We start from the raw sequence: 25,019 nt of genomic DNA on the forward strand, positions 1-25,019 counted from the left end.
GTCTTCTTTCCAACTGTCCAAGAAACAGATCGAGGGAACGCGACCTTCAGAGGGACCAAATGTTCGGTGGCGTAGGCGGATCGCCCATCCAAGAAACAAGTCCAGTGGGCTCTGCTTCGGCCCGCCCATGCGTGCCAGAGGTTGGGGCTTGTCGCCCGTCGGTCCCAGAGGATGGGGGGATGGCTTGGGATTGCCCGTTACCTGGGTTCATGCTGTGAGGTGGGGAATTAACGCGGTCGACTAGAACGTCAGATCTGTTAGAATCAAGATTCTCGTGGCCTTGGGTGTTGCGAGTTGTGCCAGCGGACCTGCGCAGCTCAACAATCTCTGCTTCGAGCCTAGCTTGGGCTTCGGTTAATGTCTTGATTGCCTCGTCGGACCGCTGCTGGCTTGCCTCCAATAGACGACACATTCTTTTGATCTGGTCGCTCATGTCCGTCGGAGGGATGCTTTGTGCAACTGGGCCCGAAACTCCGTTGCCTTTGGGTGGCATAACTTCTGGGTTCGCAGTGGATCTTGATGTCTTGATTCGACGACGTGGCTAAGGCCGATACGTTTATCGCTTCCCACAGACGGCGCCAATTGTTGGGGCAACAATTTGTCTTTCTATATATGGAAGTAAAGACCCGACAACGTTTGGCGACTTGCTTCTTCTCCGGTGATGAAATCTGCCTTTGACTCGTCGGGATTTCCTGCAAGAAAGACACTCCGATGCTTAAGTCAGTTCAAAGTTCGATCCCTTTTCTCCTCTCAAAATCTCATATTTATAGGATGAAATATACAAAACAGTTAGTTGGTTCAAGTGGACCGTGAAAAGGAGGAAGGAGAATAACTAAATTTCCCTCCAAAAATACCAGCTTTTAAAATGTCTTGCTCAGAGGTCAGAGGCACGGATTGCCTCTGACCTACAGCTTCTGCCTTCGGATCATCCCTTTGTATAAACGCTCCGTTTTGAATATTTGATAAATGAGGCAAATGTTTTCGGGCCGAACATTTTGGGCCCAACACGAGGTTATCATCCTCAATTTCACACCACACATTGAGAGGATGTGTAGCATATAGAAAATCATAGAAGATGAAGTTAATACTGAAAGTCCATTAAAAAGAGAAGGATATGTGGTGAGAACTTCATTTTTTTTATTTAAATTGATTATGCATTAAATATATATACTTTTATATTTAAATAATGTATAATTGTTAAAATTTATAAAAAAGTGTAACCAATTGAATGTAAATATTTATTATAAATGCAACTAAAGTTTATAAATATAAAAAACTGCCTCATTAATGTGATTAAAATATTTTTTGTAGTGACTAATGTAAATTTCCCTTTTAAAATATATAGACCAGTTTCTCTTAAATATAACAATTTTTAAACCTAAGTCACTAAACTAGTTGTGGTGGTTTACATCAATTATTCTCATAACCCAACAATATATAGAAACTATTAAATGAAACTCGCATAATTTTGGTGCCAAATATGGGATTTTTTTTTAGTAAAATGAAATGGAAGGGAGTTTATAATTGAAATAATGGAGAAAGGCAACTGAAACGTGGGGCTAATAATTTAGCGGTTAGTGAGAATGAGAATGAGGTGGAAATAAATGAGTGGTTAGAGTGTGGCACACTCCACTCACCGTACAGTGGAATCGCACCCAGCTACCGAGTTCATGCCGACCCCACTCGTCCTATACTCAGTTTTTTTAGGCTTTTCTTTGGGTTGACTCACGTGCCTCTCTCTCTCTGCCAAATGAGAATAATAATGTTGGACTGAGTCGGTGACTCGGATAGAGCATTATTTGTAAGTTGCCATATGAGAAGAAATAAATAAATAATAACAATGCTGCAAGTTCTGACTGAGTTAGTGACTAACTCGGATAGATTATTATTTTGTATATGTTTTATTATGTTTTTTCAGATAAAAAAAAAAGAGAAAAACATATATGCTTTACTATTTGGGAAATTTATTTAGTAGGGCCTTTAAAAAGAGCCCTATCGTAGGGCTTTTTTGTGTTTCTCAAATTTTGAATAGTTTTCGGCGCGATTTTTTTTTATGACCGTGTATATTGTAGTTATTTAGAGTATCCTGCAAATTTTCAGAAAATTCTGGATAATTTACCGTGCCGAAAGCTAAGTTCAAACATGCTATTTTCCACTCGTATAAAAAAATTAGTCATGCGTGCAATAATATGTTTTCGGCACTGTAAATTATTCGGAATTTTCTGAAAATTTGCAGGATGCTCTAAATAACTACAATATACATGATCATAAAAAAAAATCGTGCCGAAAACTATTCACGGGTTGAGAACACAAAAGAGCCCTACGATAGGGCTCTTTTTTAAGGCCCTACCATAGAATTATCCATTTGACCTATATTAATAATAGACATCAACTCTCACATTCATGTAAGTTTTTTTAGTTTTATTTATAAAATTTATTAATTACTTTTATTAAATTTATATTAATGTTATATAAATTTTAAATAAATACTATATTTTAATTAAATAATTATTTATTTTTGTTTAAATTTATATTTGTTTTAATTTTTTAATTTGAAAGTGATAACAAGAAATTATATATTATATGTTTAATGTAATATTAAATATTATACGTGGATTTTAAATTTAAGTTTTTTGCTAGTTTTTAAAAAAAAATAATGTATTGTTAATTAACAGTAAATTATATTATATGTTTAATATGATATTATTCTAATAAGTGAGTTTAAGTTTAATTAAATTTTATTTAAATAATAAAATATATAATTTTAAATAATTATCATTGTCAAATATCTAAAAAAATATCTTTTTTTAATTTTTTTAATTATTTATTATTTTTAAATAATTATCAATGTAAAATATCTCAAAAATATCATTTTGATTTATTTAATTATTTATTATTTTTAAATAATTATCATTGTAAAATATCTTAAAATATCATATTTTAATTATTTTATTTAAGTTTAAGTGGAGTTTTCAAACTATCATCAAATATAAGAATATTCAGTTAAAATTAACATTAAAAAAATAAAAAACTATTAAAACAAAAAAAATTCATTATCTCCACACAGAGAAGAGATATTTATCTTTTATTTCGTTTTAAACCAAGAATATTACCTCTTACAAAAAAAATACCCAAGAATTTTACCTCATTACAGCTCTTTTTTCTTTTTTTTAGGGTATTGTAGTAACAAAGATTGGATCAAAACTCCTTGATCTTATTTATAGAATTACTTAGTTATTTATTTATAATATATTTTTTAATTAGTATCGTGTATGTTTTTATATATATAAATATTAATAATGCTACGGACACATATTTTTCAGGCATAAAAAATACACACTAATATAGTATATATTTTAAACTATTGAAAAAAAAAAAAGAGTGTAATCTCATATTTAATGTTATATTGTTTATATATAAAATAATGTTTTAAATTAAATAATGTTTGTCGCACATTATAACATAAAAATACATGAGAGTTATAATTTGGATAGTGTGTATATTCAAGTGTGTAACATATTTTGAAGTTACAAAAACAATTACAAATTTGTAACTTCAAAATATTACCGAATAATGTGAAAATTGTAAGTTACACTTTTGAGTTTAAATTTCACAAAGTCATAATGTGATATGGTTGTTGGAGATGTAATTTCAACTCTCATTATGTGTATGAAGATTACAAAATCAAGTGGGAAGGAGTTTGTGATGTTTTGGAAAATTTGGAGAATTTGGGAGATTGAAAAGTATCAGTGGTCACGCCCACTAACATCCTTGGCCACGGTCTGGGAGACAATGGCCAGTGGTCGCGGCCAGGCATGCTGCCAGTCAAATTCCAATTCTTTCTTTTTAGTTTTGAACATTTTCAAAACCTCAAGTAACTCTCAAATTTTCATTTTAATTATATAACACATTCGATTAAATATTGGTGACAGTCAAGGAGTTGGTGGAATTTGAAATTCAAATGATATCTCAAAACTCTATAAATAGGAGTCTAAACTTGTAGGACACACCATTTATATCAACTAGAGCACTTGCTGAAAATACATCAAAGATGATTGTTTATTTCAGAGAGCTATTTCTATTTATGAGAGTTCCCTTGGTGCTTAAGAATATGAGAAATAAGATTTTAGACAAATATTGTAAACATTGTTCAAGTTGGTGATCTTCAATGCTATTCACTTTGGTTGTATGATTGAGAGAGTTTTCTATATTATTTTTGTTCTTATCTTATTTCTCCTATTACTTTTGTTTCAACTTCCTTCCTTTTTTTTACATATTTATTTGTATTTTTTTGCTATAAAATTGTACTTTCTATCTACCTTTTTTGTTCTACATCCTCTAGTTTATTTGTATATTTTGTCGTATAATTTTTATATTTACTTATGTTTTGCATTATAACTTTATTTAATCAATAATCTTATTATTGGTATCTTTTTGTTTTGTTGTTGCTATTTTCGTTGGAACAATATTATTATCGGTAACATTTAAGAAAAATATAATACATCAATAAGTATATTTTTATGCACAGCTAATGGGTTATATTGTATATATGGTGTGTTTTGCCGTCAAATAAACAAAATACACACAAGTGAATACAAAACTGACACTAAATTAATAAAAGAAATCGACCCACTTTCTAATTATTTAATTTCCATCATATCATACATGGGTCTTGTGAAAAGTATAAAATATTATCAAGATTTCCTCTTATCTGTCTCTTTGAATATGTCAATATTTATTTATTTGTATTTATGTATCTATCTGGTACCATTTTTCCATCAATGACAAACACCTGTTTTAATATATATTTATATAGTTGAAATTAAATTTCCTAGAAAAGATTATACACAACATGTGATTATAAAACACCTTCATTTAAATTATAAAAAAAAAAGTGTACGAACGTAAATTGTGTATAATGTAGTAACATTTTGTAACTAAGCCAAACCCATAATAAAACAAAACAAAAATAATATTTATTTATTTATTTAATACATCAATTTGAGATTTGGAACATGGTCAAACAAACAGTATTTTAAAACTAACAAATTAAAACAAATAACTTGTTGCATAAGCAATTATAAATAATCATGTTTAACCAACATCCACTCCTTCATAAAAATAATGGTTTTAAGAATAATTGAGCCCATAAGTTCACCATGTTTTGTAATCTAGCCCTTGCAATTTTTTATTTTAATTAAGTCATTGAATATTATTGATATAATATATATATATATATATTTTATATTTGGGGAGGGAGAATTCGTACTTATGATTTTTTTTATAAAGATTAAATGTAGAATTACTATATTTTATGCCTATGATCATATAATTATAATTATTCATTTTATGTTAATATTTATTATTATTAACAAAACACTTTATATTTTCCATTTAAGCTATAACTTTAAAGGAAATTAGAGAGTAAATCAACTTATAGCGACTTTTAAAAAATTGAGCATTTCAACATGTTTTTTTAAATTATGAATATATTTACTAAATTGATATCTCTTCTATATAAAAAGTGTGTAGATAAAGAATTTTTTTTGTTTTAACGATTTTTTTAACATTAACGAAATACACTTTTAAAACTAATTAAAAATAAAAATTTATTAATTATATTAATATAAATCTAAATATTATAAAATATCATTAGATATTTATTAATTATAAATTCAAATGTTACAAAATATCATTATTATAATAATATTTAATACTATACTATAAATTTGAATGTTATAAAATATTTTTATTACAATAATATATAACATATAATATAATGGACAATTTTTTTATAGGGGCTTCACTTTAAGCCCTACCGGTAGGGCTTTCAGTGTTTCTCGACCCGTGAACAGTTTTCGACGCGACTTTTTTTTATGACTGTGTATATTGTAGCTATTTAGAGCATCCTGCAAATTTTCAGAAAATTCCGAATAGTTTACAGTACCGAAAACTAGGTTCAAACATGTTGTTTTCCACACGCATAAAAAAAATTAGTCACACGTGCAACAACATGTTTGAACCTAGTTTTCGGTACTGTAAACTATTCAGAATTTTCTGAAAATTTGCAGGATGCTCTAAATAGCTACAATATACACGGTCATAAAAAAAATCGCGCCGAAAACTGTTAACGGGTTGTAAACATTGAGAGCCTTACCGGTAGGGCTTAAAGTGAAGCCCCTATAGGAGAATTCTCCATAATATATAATCCTAAATTTTATAAAATTTTGCTAGAATAAATATTTAGTAATTATATTAATATAAATTCAAATATTATAAAATATGGGAGCGACTACAACGCGTCTATTTTTTTGACAACACCGATACATCATTCTCTATTTTCAGCCCCTATATAGATATAATCTAATTTTTTTTATATGACAATATACATTGTAGTTATTTATAATATCTTGCAAATTTTCAATAAATTCTAAATAGTTTATGAAGCCGCAAACAATGTTCAAACTGTCAAATTTTACACGCGTACACAAATAAACTGGCACGCATGCAACAAATAGCTTAAACCCTATTTTCGGTACCATAATTTATTCAAAATTTCTTGAAAATTTGTAAGATGTTCTAGATAGCTACATTATACACCGTCATATAAAAAAATTAGGATTATATCTATCCAGGTGCCGAAAATAAAAAAATGATGCATCGGTGTTGTAAAAAAAGTGGATGTGTTGTAGTCGCTCCCGTTTATATTATTATTATTATTATTATTATTATATTTAATACAAAACTGGATATTTAATAACTATTTTAATATAAATTCACAACTTATAAAATATTTTTATTACAATAATATATAATACATAATAAATACATTATATATAAGTGTCGTATGTGTACAAATAGTATGACTGTGTAACTAAATAAGAAATTAGAATAATATTTGTGTTCAATAAAAAATAAACAAGTTTCTTCTCCATTTATTGAGGTTTGATTTGAGTAATATCATGAATATTTTATACCTTAAATAAGGTAGTTTGTGATCTAAAAATTTATCGTATTATTTAAAATATATATATATATAAACAATTTTTTGGTTTAATTTTTCTTTTAATATGTTTATATGTCATTCTTTTATATATAATATTATTTATTTAAAATTTATATGACAATCATAAAAACTTAATAAAAATAATTAACAAACTTTCTAAATAAAACCTAAATTGGTTGTTACTTGCCTCTAGTTTATATATATATATATATATATGGAAGAATTCTCAATGGCTACTACCCATAGATGTGTACTAACAATTATGATGATGTGGCAACATAGTGACTTGGTATAGCAAGTCACCAACAGGTAAATACTTTTTTTCCACATTAATTTTGAATTTTTTTTTGTCATAATTAATATTGTTTCTAATCAATGAGACACTAGCTATATTTAGAAATTGCCATGCGTTTTAAAAATGAAAAGTTTACAATATTATATTTTCATAATAAATACACGTTTTTCATCAGGTAGCCCTTCTAAAAATTTGAAAAAATTAAAATTTATTTTTAGAAATTAATTAACAACTATAAATATAGATCATTGATCTTAATCCAATGGTTAATATTAAAGTAATCATCCATAGGTAGTAACCATTAAGAGTGCACCTATATATATATATATATATTATATATATATATATAAGAATTTCAACATAATTAAGTGTAATAAAGATCAATTTTAACGAGGGCTAAAAATCCTATCTTTTACAAAAATTTGAAAGTATTTTGTCTTTCGGACTCACTTTCTATAGGGTAAAAATGGTGATAAATCTAGATGAAACCCCCCATTTATATATACTTGCTACCATAATCTTTTCTAAAACGTATTCTTTTATTTTTATTTATTTTATTGTAATACAGTGCGAGCATATGATGATGTTTTTGTTTAATAATAATAGAAAATAGGAATTTACTCATTTGGTACCTTATGTTTTTGCAAAGTATTATTTTTGTACCATCTGTTTTTAATAATGCTCATATGATACCTGTATTTTAAAATTATACATATTTGATAGCCTAGACTCAGATTTGATAGATAAAATTTTATCATCAGTTATATGTAATTAAGTAATTAAATTTAAATTTGGAACTTACATAATTGACAGCAGTTTGATTTAATTGGTAAAATTTTATTAATTAAATTTGAGTTTAGGGTACCAAATATGTATGATTTTAAAATACAAAGTATCCTATGAGCATTATTGAAAACAGAAAGTATTAAAATGATATTTTGCAAAAACGCAGGATAGCAAATGGTTACCTACCCAGCAATGATTAATGTATTATATTATTAATAGAGATTCATATTTATATTAATAGAGATTCATATATAAAGTGACAAAGAAATGTGCACCTAGGAGTTAAAAATCTATCAAATCATTTAGTATGAGTTTAAAAATATTTAATTAATAAAAAAAGGCTGAAACTAATATATCTATACTACATTAACAGGTTGTGATACGTACACAAATTATTGCATAATTTATGTAAATATAAAAAACGGTATTTCATTTGATATAAAAATATCTTATAAACATACTTAACATAAGGTTTAAAGATTAAAGGTGTCATTATAAATTTGCCAGAATTTTTTTAAAAAAATCATTCAATTTTCTTATAAAAAACCATTTTATTATATTCTTTTTGTTTATTTCAATATTAATATAATACTAAAATATTAATATACATTTTGTCAAAAAAAATATTAATAATATGTTTTGTTTATCCATAAATTAGTTGTTGATGACGTGGTAAGGATTTTCGATACGTGGCGGACACGTAGCAGAGAAACGACTCGCCTAGCGACCAACATTATTTCTACACGAAGAGATCAAGTTCTATATACGACCAGCTTGGTCGTATATTCGCTCATTTATGTAAAGATCTGTACAGTTATGATGGTATCCAAGAATATCTCTACATTATGACCTGCAGATCCGATCATTACAGATAGATATTATTTCCTAATTCATGTAACTCTTCCTGAGCCTATTAATACACGAGAGATAGCTTAAGGAAGGGGATTGATTTTTTTTGCTTAGAGAATTATATTACTATTATCCATCGTTGTATTGTATTCTTCTTCGAAGGTCTGTGAAACTCAGAAACCCTAGTTCCTTGATCACACCTTGGGAGCTCAATATTAATAATAGTATCAAGTGGACGTAGGTCATTACCAATCACTGGGACCGAACCACTATAAAACCATGTGTTCTTTATCTTTCCATTAGATTATTTTCAAGCTCTATATCATTTTCTTGTCGTTTCCTAGACTCCGTGTCGTTGACCAAAATAAGGGTCAACATTCTGGTGCTTTCATTGAGAGACTTGAATCTGAGAAAGTCTAATGGCAAAGACTACCAAGAAAACTAGACAGGCTGCTGCCGCACCATCCCAGCCTCCTCCACCAAACATGGCTGAAGACGAACCTCATTTGGAGTTCGATGAGGAGGAAGTGGACTCTGAGGCCCTCAAGACAACGCTGGGGGTGTTGCAAGATGAATTGGCCGCTCTGAGGGCCAATCAAGAGAGTGCCGCCGAGATAATGGCGTCACATCAGAGGGAGATAGAGCGCCAGCGCCAAGAGCTGAGCGAGAGACAGGTGGAGATGGACCGTCATCAGAGGGACACCATGGCAGCCCTTGAAGCAGCCCTCCAGTTGGCTAGGAATCAGGCTGTACCTGCCTCGCAACCTGATCAACCCCCGAGTGGGCCACCTCAAAGAGGTCCCAATCCTAGCCCTCTGCTCCAGCCAACAAGCCCTCAAAGGCCGGAGCAGCCACCAATGCCTCAGGATGATGTCCCACCTAGGGACCCTGAGACGCAGCCTCCATCCTAGGCTGGTCGATGCAATCCCCCACGTCCAAGGCATAATAGGGCTGGGCAACAGCCCCAAAGCCCTGCCCAGGGGGTGAAGAGCCGCACCCACTGAGCAGGGGGCAACGTCCTTCTGCCAACAGAAGGAATTCAGAGACAGGCTCTGCGGCCAAGGGCCCTCCACGGCATGACAATGCACGGGGACCCACCGACCAGCGCAGGCCTCCCCCTAACGCTCGGGAAGTTCCAGCCCAAGAAGGCAACAGAGGAAACAGTCGGTCCCACCATAGCCAGGCAAGGTTCAGAGATGGTCACGGCTACAATGAGGCCGACTCAAGCAGAGGGAATGCTGGTCGGAGAAACGAGGAGAGAGGTGGAGGCAGAAGCCCACTACCTAGAGAAGACCGACAAGCAGGACGTAATGCTGGGGGGCAGCTCAGACAAAACAACGTCTTTAGTTGGCTCGGAGCCAGCGAGCAGCGACGAAGAGACGACGACTTGAGGGATGTACTCAACGACCGCCGAGAAAGGCAAGATGAGTACATTCCCCAGGCACCAGAGGCCCCAGCAATTCCTGAAGCCGTTCAAGCTCAAATCGATGCCCTGAACCAGGCTGTGCAGCAGCTGGTCGGGGGGCGGACATCACATATCGAGTACGATCGGAGGAGAGGCACCCCTTTCATACAAAGGATTGTTGTGGCAGAAACCCCCAGTAAGTTCAAAATGCCAACTCTGCCAAACTTTGACGGGTACGGAGACCCGGTGTCTCATGTAAACAAATTTGAGATACAAATGGACATTCAGAAAGTCTCTGAAGATGCTCGCTGCAGGATCTTCCCAGCGACCCTTTCTGATGCCGCTCAGGAGTGGTTCTTTAAGGTCCCTCTTGCAAGTATAATATCCTGGGAAATGTTCGTGAAGGAGTTTTACGGACAGTTCTATGCGGGTCGTGTGCACCCCATTGAGGCAAACCAACTGGTTGGGATATGCCAGAAAGAAGGGGAGCCTTTGAAGGAGTATGTTCAGCGCTTCATGCGAGCCGCAGCAGGAGCCAAGACTGTGGGCGATGAAGGCAAGATGATGGCCCTAACTGCTGGGGTTAGGCGTCATTCTCCCCTTGGGAGTAGCCTCAGGAAGCATGGAGTTAACACTACCCAGGAGTTTTTAGATCGAGCTGATCGGTGCATCAAGCTCAAGGATGTGATTGCCAACGAAGGCAAATCGCCAGCAAAGGACAAGGGGCCCAAAGAAGAACCCGCCAAAGCCGCCAACGGATCTAAGCCCAATGGCAACGGCAAAGGCAACGGGAATGGCAACGGTAAAAATGGTGGAAAGCGGGCGAACGGTGAGCCCTCGACCTCCGAGAGTAAACGCCCCAAAAATAATCGGTATGAAACGAAATTCACCAATTACACAGCCCTTGTCGACAGCCGAGCCGAGGTGTTCCAAGCGACCAGCTCGAGCATGCCCTACAAACGACCCGCGACCAGGCTGCTGGAGTACTCGGGCCAAATTGGGAAGGGCCTTATCAAATTGATGAAGTCCTTCACCCAGGCACTTATAAACTTGCCCGCTTAAATGGAGAACACCTGCGCAAGTATTATCAATGAACAATTCTTCTTAAAGAATTTACTTGTACAAATTTTACTTTTTACAAGTTTTGTGTAAGATCTTATTGACCACTCGTAAAGACATGTTTAATCCATTTACTACGAGAATAAAAGGGATTGTGCTCAGCCAGTCATTTCTTGCCAACTATTGTATTCATTACAAGTATTTGCTCATTACGTGTGTTGTTTTGCTGTATTATAATTCTAATCGCATTGCTACGAGCAGTAACGTTCAAGCAGGTTCTAGTCAAGGCAAGTGACCAAGGACCTAAAGCTCCCCGATCACTTGGGGGGCATACAAGGTACAAGTAAGTAAAGCATATCGTTAAAAGGTATGTAAACACATGAGCAAAATAAGTGAAAGCATGCTAGGGCACTTAGAGTATTTTTCAAAATTTTGATATTTTGTTAAATCAAACCAAAGTGCTATGCTAAGTTCGATCATGCGAACAATTAGATGTTATAATAATATGCAAATATATTGTAATATCAAAGCGATCCTTTAACACCACAAGCAGTAACTGCTTGGATGTAATTGTTCAATATAAAAGTAAAAGCTGCCCTTGCAGCAAACCAAAAAGTTATATTGTCTTTACAACACGACCCGTAGGTCGTGTAATTAGAAAAAGAAATATAAAAGAAAAAAAACTAAGGAGTTGGAGGATCCTGGGGAAGGTTCTGGTTGATGGCTTCATTATCTGCACCCTCCATCCCGGCGGCCAGCGAGATTTCGGGGGAGGCAAGGACCCTTGACCCTTCTTCTTCAGCAAGTTGAGCCGCGCAGCGAGCCAGCTCAGCTTCCCTCGCGTTTTCAGGAAGATAATCAAAATTGGCACCTTGATTGTGCTTCTAGAAGACATAGATGCACCTCAGGGTGGCATTTTTGTACCTCTCTAAGTTGGCGGCATTGGTCTTCTCCAAGTCCTTAACTCAATCCTCCATGTCTCTGGTTTCTAGCCTGCTCGCGATCAAGTCCAACTCGAGCTGCTTAGCCACCTTATAGTTAGAGCGGTTGGACTCCTTGTATTGGTCCCTCAGCTCGCAGGCTTTTTCCAGAGGCTTCAGCTTCTCCTCCAACTCCTTGGCCAGTTGGGCCTTCTCCGCAGTCACCACCGCCAGTTGATCGGCATGCCTGGCCTCGGCAGCTTTGAGTTCATCCTCGTGCCATTGATCCGAGGTCCTGGCCTCCTCGGTGATAGCACCTAGGCAGATGCGGCCAGCAGTAAGGGTTAGCATGGCCTGCATACAGAACAAAAACTAGACAAACAGTAAATTACCAAAAGCCTAATTTCACAAAAGGAGATAACTTACACTGGTGAACTCATTCAGGGCTCGGTTCAGAATTGGGTCAACGCCCATCATCTCCGTAGTCGCCATTGCTGCTCGGCAGCGTTCGTGCTTGGCGATTTTGGTAAACCTCTCCTTGATCAGTTTAAAGGAACAACCAACCATAAGGTTCCCGGTTGAGGCAGGAGCTTCCTGCTGGGTTTGGTCAGATGGGGCGGCAGGAGAAGGAGTTGACCCGGTCGTAGCAGATGGAGTCTGCTGCTCGCGGGGGGAAGGCGGAGTCGCGGTGGCTGAAGGCCCGTCCTCCGAAGGGCCTGCATTCCGGCCCTTCTCCGCCTGAGGCTCTCTGCTGCTCTCCCCAGCATGTCTCTTGCTGGTTTTCTTTTTGCTCGGAGGGGCAGCAACAGCCTCTGGGGTGTTATAAAGGTCGAACACGTTGGTGGAGTCCATGACTGAAAAACGATAACAAAGTTAAACAATGAGATAGCATGAACAGCCAAACACATCACATTAGAAGAAGAAAACAAAAAAGGATTGCAAAGTCCAATACCCGAGCTATTACTACTGGTCACTACACTACAGATTCTACTAGTCTTACACTCATTCTTTGACACGAAGAAGTCTGGCCCTAAGTGTGGAGCATATTTAAAATTGCCGTCCCCGTCGAATAGATGACAGGGAATTTGCAAATTGTTTAAAAGCGAAATTACTATACCGTTGTCATCCGACGAGTCGTTAGAGAGGTCAGTAGGCTCGGTGGCCTTCTGCTTTCCTTTTCCTAAGGGGGCGAAGGGCCTCTCTGCTCTAGGAGTGCTAGCAGGTTCCCTGATCGTGACCCCAGTCAGTCTCCTTCGCGGAGGAGATGCTTGTGGTTGCTGCTCGGGTTCCGCTTCCGCGCAAGCACTCCCTGCCGAAGGCCCCCTCGTATCCGATTGAGGGGCCCAGAGGCCAACCAACCTAAGGTTAGCCTCTGTAACTAGATTCTTGACACTCTTCTCAGCATCTGACATGCTGGCTAAGAGTGCCGATCTTGAATCCATTCCCGGAGTTGGGTTTGATCGCAGCCACGGGCCTGGAAGACATCAAAAGTTTAAGACATTGTGGAAGAAAATACTAAGTGAAGAAGTCAGCCAGCGATATGAAAGTTTTACCTCCTCGTGCGAAGGCCAGGTTGTCCGCGACTAGGTCCGCCGTAAGGAAGTACTCTTGATAGTACCTCCCCACGTTTGAGATGTGGGTTGTGTCAGTCAGGAAAGTGCGTCCGTTTTCCTGATGACAAAGGTGGAAGAACCCCGTGCCTTCATGGTTGGGGTTAGATTTAAGGTCGAACAGATAGTTGACCTCATGAGTTGATGGCACGGGCCATTTTTTCTGGCTGTATAGGATATAGAGTGCAGCAAGCATCCTATATCCATTTGGGGTAATTTGAAAGGGGGCAACTCCAAAATAGTTGGCTACCCCCTGGAAGAATGGGTGAAGAGGCAAGGTGGCCCTTGCCTCAATATGAAACCGCGAGCAGGCGCTATAGGCGCCTCTAGGCATATTAGCCCTTTGGTCTGGGTTGGGCTTGACTAGGGTAACCCCTGGCAGACTATATTTCTTTAAGTGGTTGGCGATCATTCTAACCGTCACCCTACTTTCAGAGACTACATGCCACTCGACATCTAGCTGAATAGCGTGTCGAGGGCGGGCATGTCTTTGGATGTTAGGGTCGGGAGCATTTTCGTCTCGGCCACTGATCGAGGGAGCATCAACTGTAGCAGCAGGCTAATGGGAGGTATATGAGGTTTTTCTTTTTTGGGCCTTGGTTTTGGTGCGAGCCATGTTTCGGGTCAGGACTGGGGAAGTGTTTGGATTAATGCGAGAAAAGGGAATATCGGGTATCAATGTCGAGGGTTGTTCTTCGTCCTCGAGCATTCGAGTTAGCAAATCGTCGTCGATGGGTCTTTCTCCTCCCCACGGGTCTTGCATATAAACTGCAAACAGACAAAGGAGGAGATAAGACGCACAACTTGGGAGCTTATGTGGAAAGGTGGAATAGCGTTGCTCGCGTCTATCGACCAGCAGCATTCTAACCGAAACACTAAATTTTATGCGAGCAGTTTGAAAAACGGATCAAAAAGTGAAAGTAAAAAGTTTTTCTGAAAAAAGCTTTTTCAACTCCAAAGAGGCGGGAAAAACCCAGTTTTTTAGCTAGCCTAAAAATCAAAATTTTACTTCGATTTTACGCCCTAAACCCATGATCCTGACTATCAAACTGATTCCTAACTTATATAGAGAAAAAGTACACTACCCTATCAAGCATCAAACGGTATATGCAAAATCTTCACAAATTTCTACCCAAGAACACAAATAGTTTTAGAGCACAGAAACAACATGCATGGCATCTCAAAGGGTTAAATGTCGAAGAAAGTTTACTTGAGTGAAGATTGAAGATCTTGAAAAGGAGGGACCTTGAGTTTGCAGGCGAGAGATCCTCGGCGAAGCGTTTGAAAACTTTAAAGTCCTGGGCTCTGGAATATATTTCTTGAGAGTTCTTGGCAAAATGATGGCATGTAAAGAGTTAAAAGGAGAATGTGGGGATTATTTATAGAACTGAGATGTGCCGAAAATGGGTAATCATGGGTTACCTTTTTCAAAGCATGGGGGAGTGTAACAGTTGCCAGAATGATTTCTTGAAAACTGAAAAGACATGATTGGACGTGATTAGGTCACTATTTTCAAGAACGCACGAGAGTTCTGACAGATTTCGTGGGGCATACGAAAAGTTATTTTCCTAAGTTTACTTATTGTTGGTCGCGATAAATAAACTTGGGGGGCAAATGTTTATCCATAAATCAGTTGCTGATGATGTGGTAAGGATTTTCGACACGTGGCGGACACGTAGCAGAGATACGACCCGCCTATCGACCAGCATTATTTCTACACGAAGAGATCAAGTTCTATATACAACCAGCCTGGTCGTATATTCGCTCATTTATGTAAAGATCTGTACAGTTATGATGGTATTCGAGAATATCTCTACATTATGACCTGCAAATCCGATCATTAAGGATAGATATTATTTCCTAATTCATGTAACTCTTCCTGAGCCTATAAATACACGAGAGATAGCTCAAGGAAGGGGATTGATCTTTTTTGCTTAGAGAATTACATTACTATTATCCATCGTTGTATTGTATTCTTCTTCGAAGGTCTGTGAAACTCAGAAACCCTAGTTCCTTGATCACACCTTGGGAGCTCAATATTAATAATAGTATCAAGTGGACGTAGGTCATTACCAATTGCTGGGACCGAACCACTATAAAACCCTGTGTTCTTTATCTTTCCATTAGATTATTTTCAAGCTCTATATCATTTTCTTGTCGTTTCTTAGACTCCATGTCGTTGACCAAAATAAGGGTCAACATGTTTGATTAAAATTATGTTAAGAAATATTTTTATACTAATTTTTTAAATTCAAAGTTATATTTTTGTACATATTAACCGATGAGAGTGTAAAATAGTACTGAAACAAGATGATTATCCCAAAAAATATACATAAATGTATAATTTACTATAAAACATAAAAAGAATCTTCACAATTTATTATTATTATTATTATTGAACAAATCTCAAGGACCATTCTATTTCTATCAAATGTGAAAACTCCATTTTATGCATATCTATGTAGAAATAAATATAGTGAACTAATGTGGGTGTGAGCATAGATAAATAAAAAAAATTGAGAAAAGAAAATGAAAAAGAAGACTTTTATTAGAGAAAAAACTAACCGTTAGAAAGGGACACGTGTCAGAAAGTGGATCCACCTGTCTCCTTTGGATTCTCTGTGCCAAGGCTAATCACTCTTACCATATCCCATCTCTTCCACACTCTCCCCTCTAGTATTCCTTCCTTGTTTGTTTCCTCAGTTTTCTCTTCTTAGGCAAAGAATACATTCCCATCCCTCTCCCTCTCCCTCTCTCTCTCCTCTCTTCCTACCCGTGACTCTCAATCCATCTTCTTCTCCCTCTTCAGTTGTGCTCTAATGGGATTTAGCCACAATCACTGACAATGTCAAACCCTTCTCCCAAATCTTCAACCTTTACCTTCTTCTTCACTTACTTCGCCTTCTGTTCCGCCATTTTTACCGGCGCCGCCACTGAATTCGACTTCGGCACCTTGACTTTGAGCAGTTTGAAGCTTTTGGGAGATGCCCATTTGAACAATGGCAGTGTTCGACTCACACGTGACCTTCCGGTCCCCAACTCTGGCTCCGGCAGAGCGCTTTACACCAAACCGATCAGATTCCGGCAGATCGGAACTCACTTACCGACAAGCTTCTCCACATTCTTCACTTTCTCAGTCATGAATCTCAACCCTTCTTCGATCGGTGGCGGACTTGCTTTCATCATCTCACCAGACGACGAGGCAGTCGGAGACGCTGGCGGGTCGCTGGGTCTCATGATTTCAGAAGGTCCGAGTTCCGGGTCGGGTTTTCTGGCGGTTGAATTCGATACTCTTATGGACGTGGAGTATAAGGACATAAATGGCAACCACGTGGGGTTTGATCTGAACAGTATGGTTTCTTCTCAAGTCGCGGATTTAGGAGCTGTTGATATCGATCTCAAAAGCGGTGACCTTGTGAATACTTGGATCGAATACGACGGGCCAACTCGAGTCTTCAATATATCGGTTTCGTATTCGAATCTCAAGCCGAAAGAACCCCTTTTGTCCTTTTCGCTTGATCTCGATCAGTTAGTGAACGATTTTATGTACGTGGGGTTCTCTGGTTCGACTCAGGGGAGCACTGAGGTTCATAGTATTGACTGGTGGAGCTTCTCCTCTTCTTTCGATTCATCTTCTTCTTCTTCTCCGCCACCTCCTCCTCCAACGGCTACTTTGATGAATCCAACGGCAAACACAGTGAGATCATCACCACCTCCATCAATGGCACCTTCTAATTCAGAGTCCAGTGCATCCACGGAGAAGAACACAAAGTCTTCATCATGCCACAACCAACTCTGCAAACAAGGTCCCGGAGCTGTAGCCGGAGTTGTCACAGCTAGCGCTTTCGTACTAGCCTTATTTGCCGGAGTTCTCATCTGGGTTTACTCCAAAAAGACAAAACAACTCAAGAAATCTTCGGATTCTTCATTCGCATCAGAAATCATCAGAATGCCAAAGGAATTCACATACAAACAGCTCAAAGCCGCCACCAAGTGCTTCAACGCTAACAGAATCATCGGCCATGGCGCTTTCGGGACTGTTTACAAAGGGATATTGCCAGACACCGGCGACATTATCGCTGTCAAGAGATGCAGCCATAGTGGTCAAGGAAAGGAAGAGTTTTTATCAGAGTTATCCATAATTGGAACACTCCGCCACCGCAATCTCGTCAGACTCCAAGGTTGGTGCCACGAAAAAGGCGAAATTCTCTTAGTCTACGATTTAATGCCCAACGGAAGCCTCGACAAGGCACTATTCGAAGCTAGGACTTCTCTCCCATGGCCTCACCGGAAAAAAATCCTACTCGGCGTGGCCTCAGCTCTCGCTTATCTCCACCAAGAGTGCGAAAACCAAGTCATCCACAGAGATATAAAGTCGAGCAACATCATGCTAGACGAAGGGTTCAATGCCCGATTAGGCGATTTCGGTCTAGCTCGGCAGATAGAGCACGATAAATCACCGGACGCCACAGTCGCGGCGGGAACAATGGGGTACTTGGCGCCGGAGTATCTTGTCACCGGTAGAGCTAGCGAAAAAACCGACGTGTTCAGCTACGGCGCGGTGGTTCTCGAAGTGGCTAGCGGGAGAAGACCCATTGAGAGAGAGGTCACTGGGGTCGGAAAATTTGGGGTGGCGAGCAATTTGGTGGAGTGGGTGTGGAGTTTGCATAGGGAAGGGAAGCTGCTAACGGCGGCGGACGATAGACTCGAGGGTGAGTATGAAGAGGCGGAGGTGAGAAGGGTTTTGCTTGTTGGGCTTGTGTGTTCGCACCCGGACCCGTTGGCCCGGCCCACTATGAGGGCGGTTGTCCAAATGCTGGTGGGTGAGGCGGAGGTGCCGGTGGTTCCGAGAGCTAAGCCTTCCACCACTTTCAGTACTTCTCATCTTTTGCTCAGTTTGCAAGACAGTGTTTCGGACTGTAATGATGGTATGATGATCACTCTCTCCACTTCGTCGTCCGAGAAGAGCTTTGACGGTGCTGATGACGTCTAGGGTTGATCCAACGGTCGATTGGGGTTTGGGATGATGGGATTTTGTTTAATTCAAAAAAAAAATTAAAAACTCATATTGTATTTATTATTTCGATATTGAATTAATTTTTGTACGTAAAACACAATAATTCACATGCAATGTAAGAAAATTTTAGAGGTCTTAGATTAAGGTGAGTTTTGCTTTATTGTTTTAAATTTTATGTTTCAGTTGTATACCATCAATATTAATTTCTTCTTGGGTAATTTTTTTTTTTTTTTTTTAAAAAGTAATTGACAGAAAAGTGCAAAAGATTAAAAAGTTGAGAAGATTTTCATTATGAACAATCATTAAATAAATAACTATTAATAATATATAGGGATATCAAAATTTACACCAAACAAAATTATAGGCACATCACAACGACATTACTCCGTATATATTTAAATATAATTTATTTCTTCAAAAAAAAAATTATTTAGTGTTACTAGTAAACAAATGCAATATAATCATGATTAACTTATTTCTATTACACCTTTTTATATGATTTTTCTTCTATTTTTTTTTTTTTTGCTCTTTTACGATTTGTTGTTCGGAGTATACAAATGTTACACGAAAATTTCGAGAATAGATAAATAGCCTCGAAATGTAGGCTCGTAAAATGTAAATTCAAGATTAACAAGTGTTAGCATTGCACTTGTATAATTTTTCAGGAAGTTCCAAAGTGTTATCCATCAAAATTCAAGAGATGACACGACGAATGAGAAAGCGGCACGTGACATCACAAGTCATGGAAAAATGACAAAGTATTGAAGAAAAAAAAACGATGAGCAAATAAGGATAGGTCCAGGACCTATAAAGAAGTCGACTAGGCCTAGACCCCTTACGGGTGGTCGGCTTGGCCCTAGCCCCTAAGGGTGGTCGACCTGACCACAATCTCTAGGGGTGGTCGACCGACATGCTCAAGAGCCACATGGGTGGTCGGCCCACCCTATTCTTCATAGGGTGGTCGACCTAAACTCCTAAATACACTTCACTGGATAAAGTTCACGCTCGTTCAAGTTGAAATCATCAGGCCTAGAACCCAGAAGGTCATCAGGCCTAGCACCCAAAAGATCAGCAGACTTTGCACCTAGAGGGTCATTAGGCCTAGCACCCAAGCTAAAGGGTCATCGGGCCTAGCACCTAAGTCACATAGACCAACCACTGAAGGTTTCAATCGTGCATCGTCAACCACGATCTAGAGAAACAACGAGAAGACCCACGATCTCATAGTCATGGGGAGGTGGACGCATATCTCCACTCACAATGATCATGTGCCAAACCACGATCCCCAGTATTACTGATCATGTAACAACCTCTGGGTACTATGAATAAAGGACCTAGGGCTTCATAAAGAGGACCTTTGGACGATTTTTAGACAGATATTTTCTGGGGAGAAACTCTGGGCAAATTGGTAACAAGTGAACTCTTCAGTTTATCTGTGTAATTGTCTATCGAGTGCTTCAATACTAAAGGCTAAGTGGATTAGGTTATTACTGTTCATCAAAATAGGGCTGAACCACTATAAAAATTTTGTGTGTTTGTTTAAGATATTTGTACTCTGTCGTATATTATATTTATTTCATTCAAAATGTGTCGTATACTGTACATACGACCGTTGGCCAATTTCACAGGTCAACATTTTGGTGCTTTCATTGAGAGGACGAAATCAAAAAACACACTTTCATCAGTTTTACGATGCCCCCAAAACCCAGCCAGACAAAGAGGACGGTTAACAGGTGTTGACGCGGTTCTTCGGCAATAGATAATTAATAGAATAAGGAGTGGGATTAGTGCTAAATAATGAACCGTAATAGATGAATGATCTCCAAGTAAAATGATAACACGACTACTTTTTTGGGTGGTTCAAAGGTTAAAATCCTTCTAGTCTACCAGCCAATATTATTGCTATCTTTCTGATATTCTTTAAAGGGTATTTCTTTACAAAATAGAATCTAACCCTTTGCAACTCCCAGTGTCTCCATATTTATAGGGAGAGGACACCTGGGGGTTGGCAAGGGGGGCCATCCCGTGACCTTCTTACCCATCATGTCACTTCTGTGACATTCATGATTAATTCCTAAAACCTGACACTGAAGTGTGGTCTAATCAATAGATAAGGGGGATAATGGGCCGCACGGCCCAACCCAGTCGTGGGTGCCTGAACACGCACGTTTAAGCTGCATGTCCGAGAATTCAGGAATGGATCAGACACGTGATGTCTGATATATGCACGTTTACATTGCGTGGTTGACTTTATAAGGGGTCAGAGGTGCCAACTCAAGCTCGCACCTCGAGCTTGATGTACTCTCAGCTCGTGGTGTCCATACTCCTGACCCGACTCCTTAGTAATCTCATTAAGCCTTTCCTTACCTCGAGCTAAAGAGGTAGGACCTGGTAACAGCAGCTCTGGGTACGTGGCATCCACGTGGCTGATATAATTATGCCATTTCTCAGCTCGCTAATAGCCCGTGGATATTTAGGGCGTACATTTTCCCCCCAAGCCCTTGCTCGTGGCATATGACGTCACCTGGGGCCACAGTGGGGGCTTTTAGGCTTCTGTGCGGACTCTTCACATTCCGCCCATTACGTTGGCGTTGAATACGTGGAGCATCATGGTTGGAGATGGTACGTCATTTCGAGTAGTGATCCTTGTATCCTACATCAAGGCGATCCAATGGCCCTCCTCCTTTGGCCTTTTACGTATATAAAAGGGCTGGCCACCTTTCGCATGGACTACCCGTTCATTTGAAAATTTTCTCATCTTCTTCTTTCTTCTGAGTCTCAAAACCCTCTCTTTCTTCCAGTCATTGTTCCCAGCGTTCCAGAAATTCAGGCACGAGAGCTCCTTCGAGACTCCGGTACCAGCAATCCCAGCAGGATTCCAACCCAGACGACCCTTTCAGTCTCATCACAGCAAAACATCTTTGTAAGTCCTCCGTTTGTGCATGTTTTAAATGTTTTCCTTCACTGTTGCTTAGGTAAATTGTCTCTGTAATAGCATGTAGTATGTTGCTGGTTTTTTGCTGGTATTTTATGCGTAGGTTTTTATCCTAGGGGCATCGACCGTAGGAAAAACCATTTAGGAGAATGACTCATAGGGTACACTTTCTGGGGAGATTTTCTGGGTAAAATTTTTGTATGCCTGTTTGGAATAACCAGTTCTTAGGGTGCAAAAACCGGGTAGCTTAGGGGACACGCTTCACAGGCGATTTTGCACTATTTGCCTACTGAAACTTTCCTTCCAAGGCAAACTTTTACTCTAACCCTCCTGACACACGGATTTCGAGTAATCGGGGACCCGTTGGGAGCACATGCGCGTGTTCATAAAACCGCATGGTCTCACTCTCCACAGGCTGAGATTACCTCAGCTCGTGTAAAGGAAACACTTCGCGCTAGATTCTTTCTTATGCTTAGGTCGCCCTTTCTAAATTTTCTTCTTTTGTTCGTTAGGCAACCAGATGGGACCAAAGAAGAGCGCACCCAGGAAGAGTGCTGGCAGCTCGTCTTCCCAGCAAGCCAACAAGGGAAAGGAGGTGGCCACAGATTCCCCGATCCCCGCCTTCAATCCAGCTATGGAAAAAGAGGTCGAGGTGGGGCCCGACGCTTTCTTCGAGGCCGAGAGGATCGCCTCGAAGGTCACCACCCACGGGAAAGTGAATAAAATATTCCTTTCCTATAACATTGAGATAGGAAGGGGCGCCCTAGACGCCCGACCTCCCCTTGAAGGCGAGCGGAGCTGCGTGCCGCTCGATGAGGAGTACGCTGCTTGGAGCGACGAGCACCTCAAGGCTGGGGCCTTCCTTCCGCTGGACCAGTACTTCACGGATTTTTTAAATTACGTGAAGCTGGCTCCCTTCCAGCTCCCCCCTAACTCATATCGTCTGTTAGCGGGGTTGAAGTATCTATTCCTGAAGCAGGAATGGGAGGTCCCTACGCCGGTGGACATCCTCTACTTCTTCTGCCTCAAGGCCAGCCCGGAGCAGCGGGGGCGAGGCAACGGGTTCTACTATCTGACCCATTTTCCAAATTTGGCTACGGTCATCGAGCTGCCCAGCCACCCCAACGACTTTAAGGACCAGTTCTCTATGTCCAAGGGGTTTTGCAACTGCGAATACCATTACTTCAACCGTCCTCGTAAGTAACTTGTACTCTCAGCTCGTAAGTTGATTGCTGATTAACTTCTTTTATTCGTTCCTGATTTAGAAACTATCATGCAGCCATTTTCGCGAGGACGACCAAGTCAGTGACCCTTGGGGGTCAATATGAGACCTTGGCGGGGCTCCCCCCAAGTGAAAAGGATTATTGCCAGCTCGTGTCCGACGAGACGATGCTGGCGTGTAAGTTAATTTCTCCGGGCCAAACTCTGGCCTTGGGGAGACCGCGGACCATCCCCGCTGCTCGCGAGATGGCGTCCATCCCCGAGGAGGAGGCCGCAGGCGAGGATGAGGACGAGGGGGATAAGGTTCCCCTCGTGTGGCGGAGACGGGCTTTGGAGGTCGCCCAAGAAGTAAATGTGGAGAGGGCCCAGTCCGGGGCAGCAACCGGCCCCTCCGGCTAAGGTAATCCTTATTTATTTAGGGATTTAGATAGGGCCACTACAGACTTAAGGCTTGCTAGGTTTAATCCCGGCCAAATCTTTCACCGCCACCGAACAGACCTAGACCGCAACATCACTTTACTCCAGTGTGTTGACCAGCTCGTGCTGCGTAATGAAATGGGTCGCCCTAGGGGAACGGTAGTAGTAGACAACACCCTAGCCTTTAGGTCTGCCTTCTTTGAGGAGTATGGGACCAATCTTAGGTCGTGGCCCTCCCTCCTGGAGGGTGTAGTAGCTCCGGGTCTTAGGTAGTACGTAGAAGAGTCCAGTCCCGAGGCAGATTCGGACCCAGAGCCTCTTATAGCTCGCGAAGTCGTTATCTTAGACTCCCCTGTTGAAGCTCTGGGGCCGGAGGTCGTGACCATAGATTCCTCCTCTGGCTCGGAGGGTAGGACCCCTTTCAATACATACTTGAGCTCTGTTTTCTTTTTTTTTTGCACAAATATTTTTACATGTATATTAATGCCTTGTCTTTGTTTCAACAGAGATGTCGCAGGCCGGGGTTGAAAACTTGCGGGCCATGTTCCAGGGGGGAAATCCTCCCTCCGGGCCTTTGGTGAAGAGGCTCTGGTTGACGAAGCAGGCTGTTGGGACATCCTCTAAGTCCCCGGCTAAGGGGAAAAACCCAGGCCCTTCTGCCACTGAAAAGGTGCCTCCACCCCCTCCTGTCGCAGAGAAGATGGCTCCACCTCCACCGCGACCTCCCGTCCCTGCTCGGGAAAAGGAGGCGGCCGCTGGGACCTTGCCAACTACGCCCCCCGAGGTGCGCGTCCCGGTCAATCCCCAGGCCTTGGAGAAGATCTCGGATGTCTTTCGAGGGACAGTCTACGAGACTGCGAGCTACACCGTGGACCACTATTACAACGCCGCCCCGAGGGACCTGCGGGAGATCGAGATGAGGAGTCCTGAGAACGTGATGGAGTCTTCATTGGGGATGACCCTCACGGTAAGTAAGCTTTACCATTCGTTTCTTTTCATTTGCTTTATTTCTAAGGCATCTGCCTTACACATTTTTTCTTTCTCGCAGGCGTCTTTGGCTCTTCACCGGAGCATATCCCGATCTAGGGTAGGCTCGAGGAGATGAGGAGCGAGCATCAGACTGCCCTGGCCACCCTTGCGACTGCCCAGAAACAGGAACAGGACGCCAAAGACGCATTGGCAACCGTGCAGGCTGAGCTGGACGCATCTCGACCTAAGCTACGGGAGGCCGAGTCCACCAAGGTCGCCCTGGATGCTGCGAGGGTGGAACTTGAAGAAGCTAAGGATGCCCTTGCGGCGGAGAAGGCGACCTCCACCACCTCCATGGAGAACATGCTGTACCATTGCTGGGCCTTCAACCCAGATGGTGACTTTTCCTTCTTGGGGACGGAAGCGTGGGAGTCCTTCCTGGGGAAGTTCAAAGCTCACCTCCAACAAGAGGCGCCCTCCGAGACCGGGGAAACTCTGGCCGCAACCGAGCAGGACGGCGAGGTGGTGAC

At 40.1% G+C, this 25,019-nt stretch overlaps 1 protein-coding gene across 1 annotated transcript; it reads left to right on the plus strand.

The window, feature by feature from the left end:
• Positions 1–16,604: 16,604 nt before the first annotated feature.
• LOC133831031 (L-type lectin-domain containing receptor kinase VIII.1-like) lies at positions 16,605–19,165 on the plus strand. The gene has a single exon (XM_062261193.1). It carries the CDS (start codon positions 16,776–16,778, stop codon positions 18,921–18,923), a length of 2,148 nt encoding a protein of 715 aa, XP_062117177.1. The 5' UTR covers positions 16,605–16,775; the 3' UTR covers positions 18,924–19,165.
• Positions 19,166–25,019: the final 5,854 nt, after the last annotated feature.

Source organism: Humulus lupulus, chromosome 4 (genome assembly GCF_963169125.1).
Source record: "Humulus lupulus chromosome 4, drHumLupu1.1, whole genome shotgun sequence".
Taxonomy (NCBI): domain Eukaryota; kingdom Viridiplantae; phylum Streptophyta; class Magnoliopsida; order Rosales; family Cannabaceae; genus Humulus; species Humulus lupulus.

Bases quoted from the DNA above. Each gene is read 5' to 3' on its own strand.
- LOC133831031 (XM_062261193.1), top strand. From the start codon at position 16,776: ATGTCAAACCCTTCTCCCAAATCTTCAACCTTTACCTTCTTCTTCACT.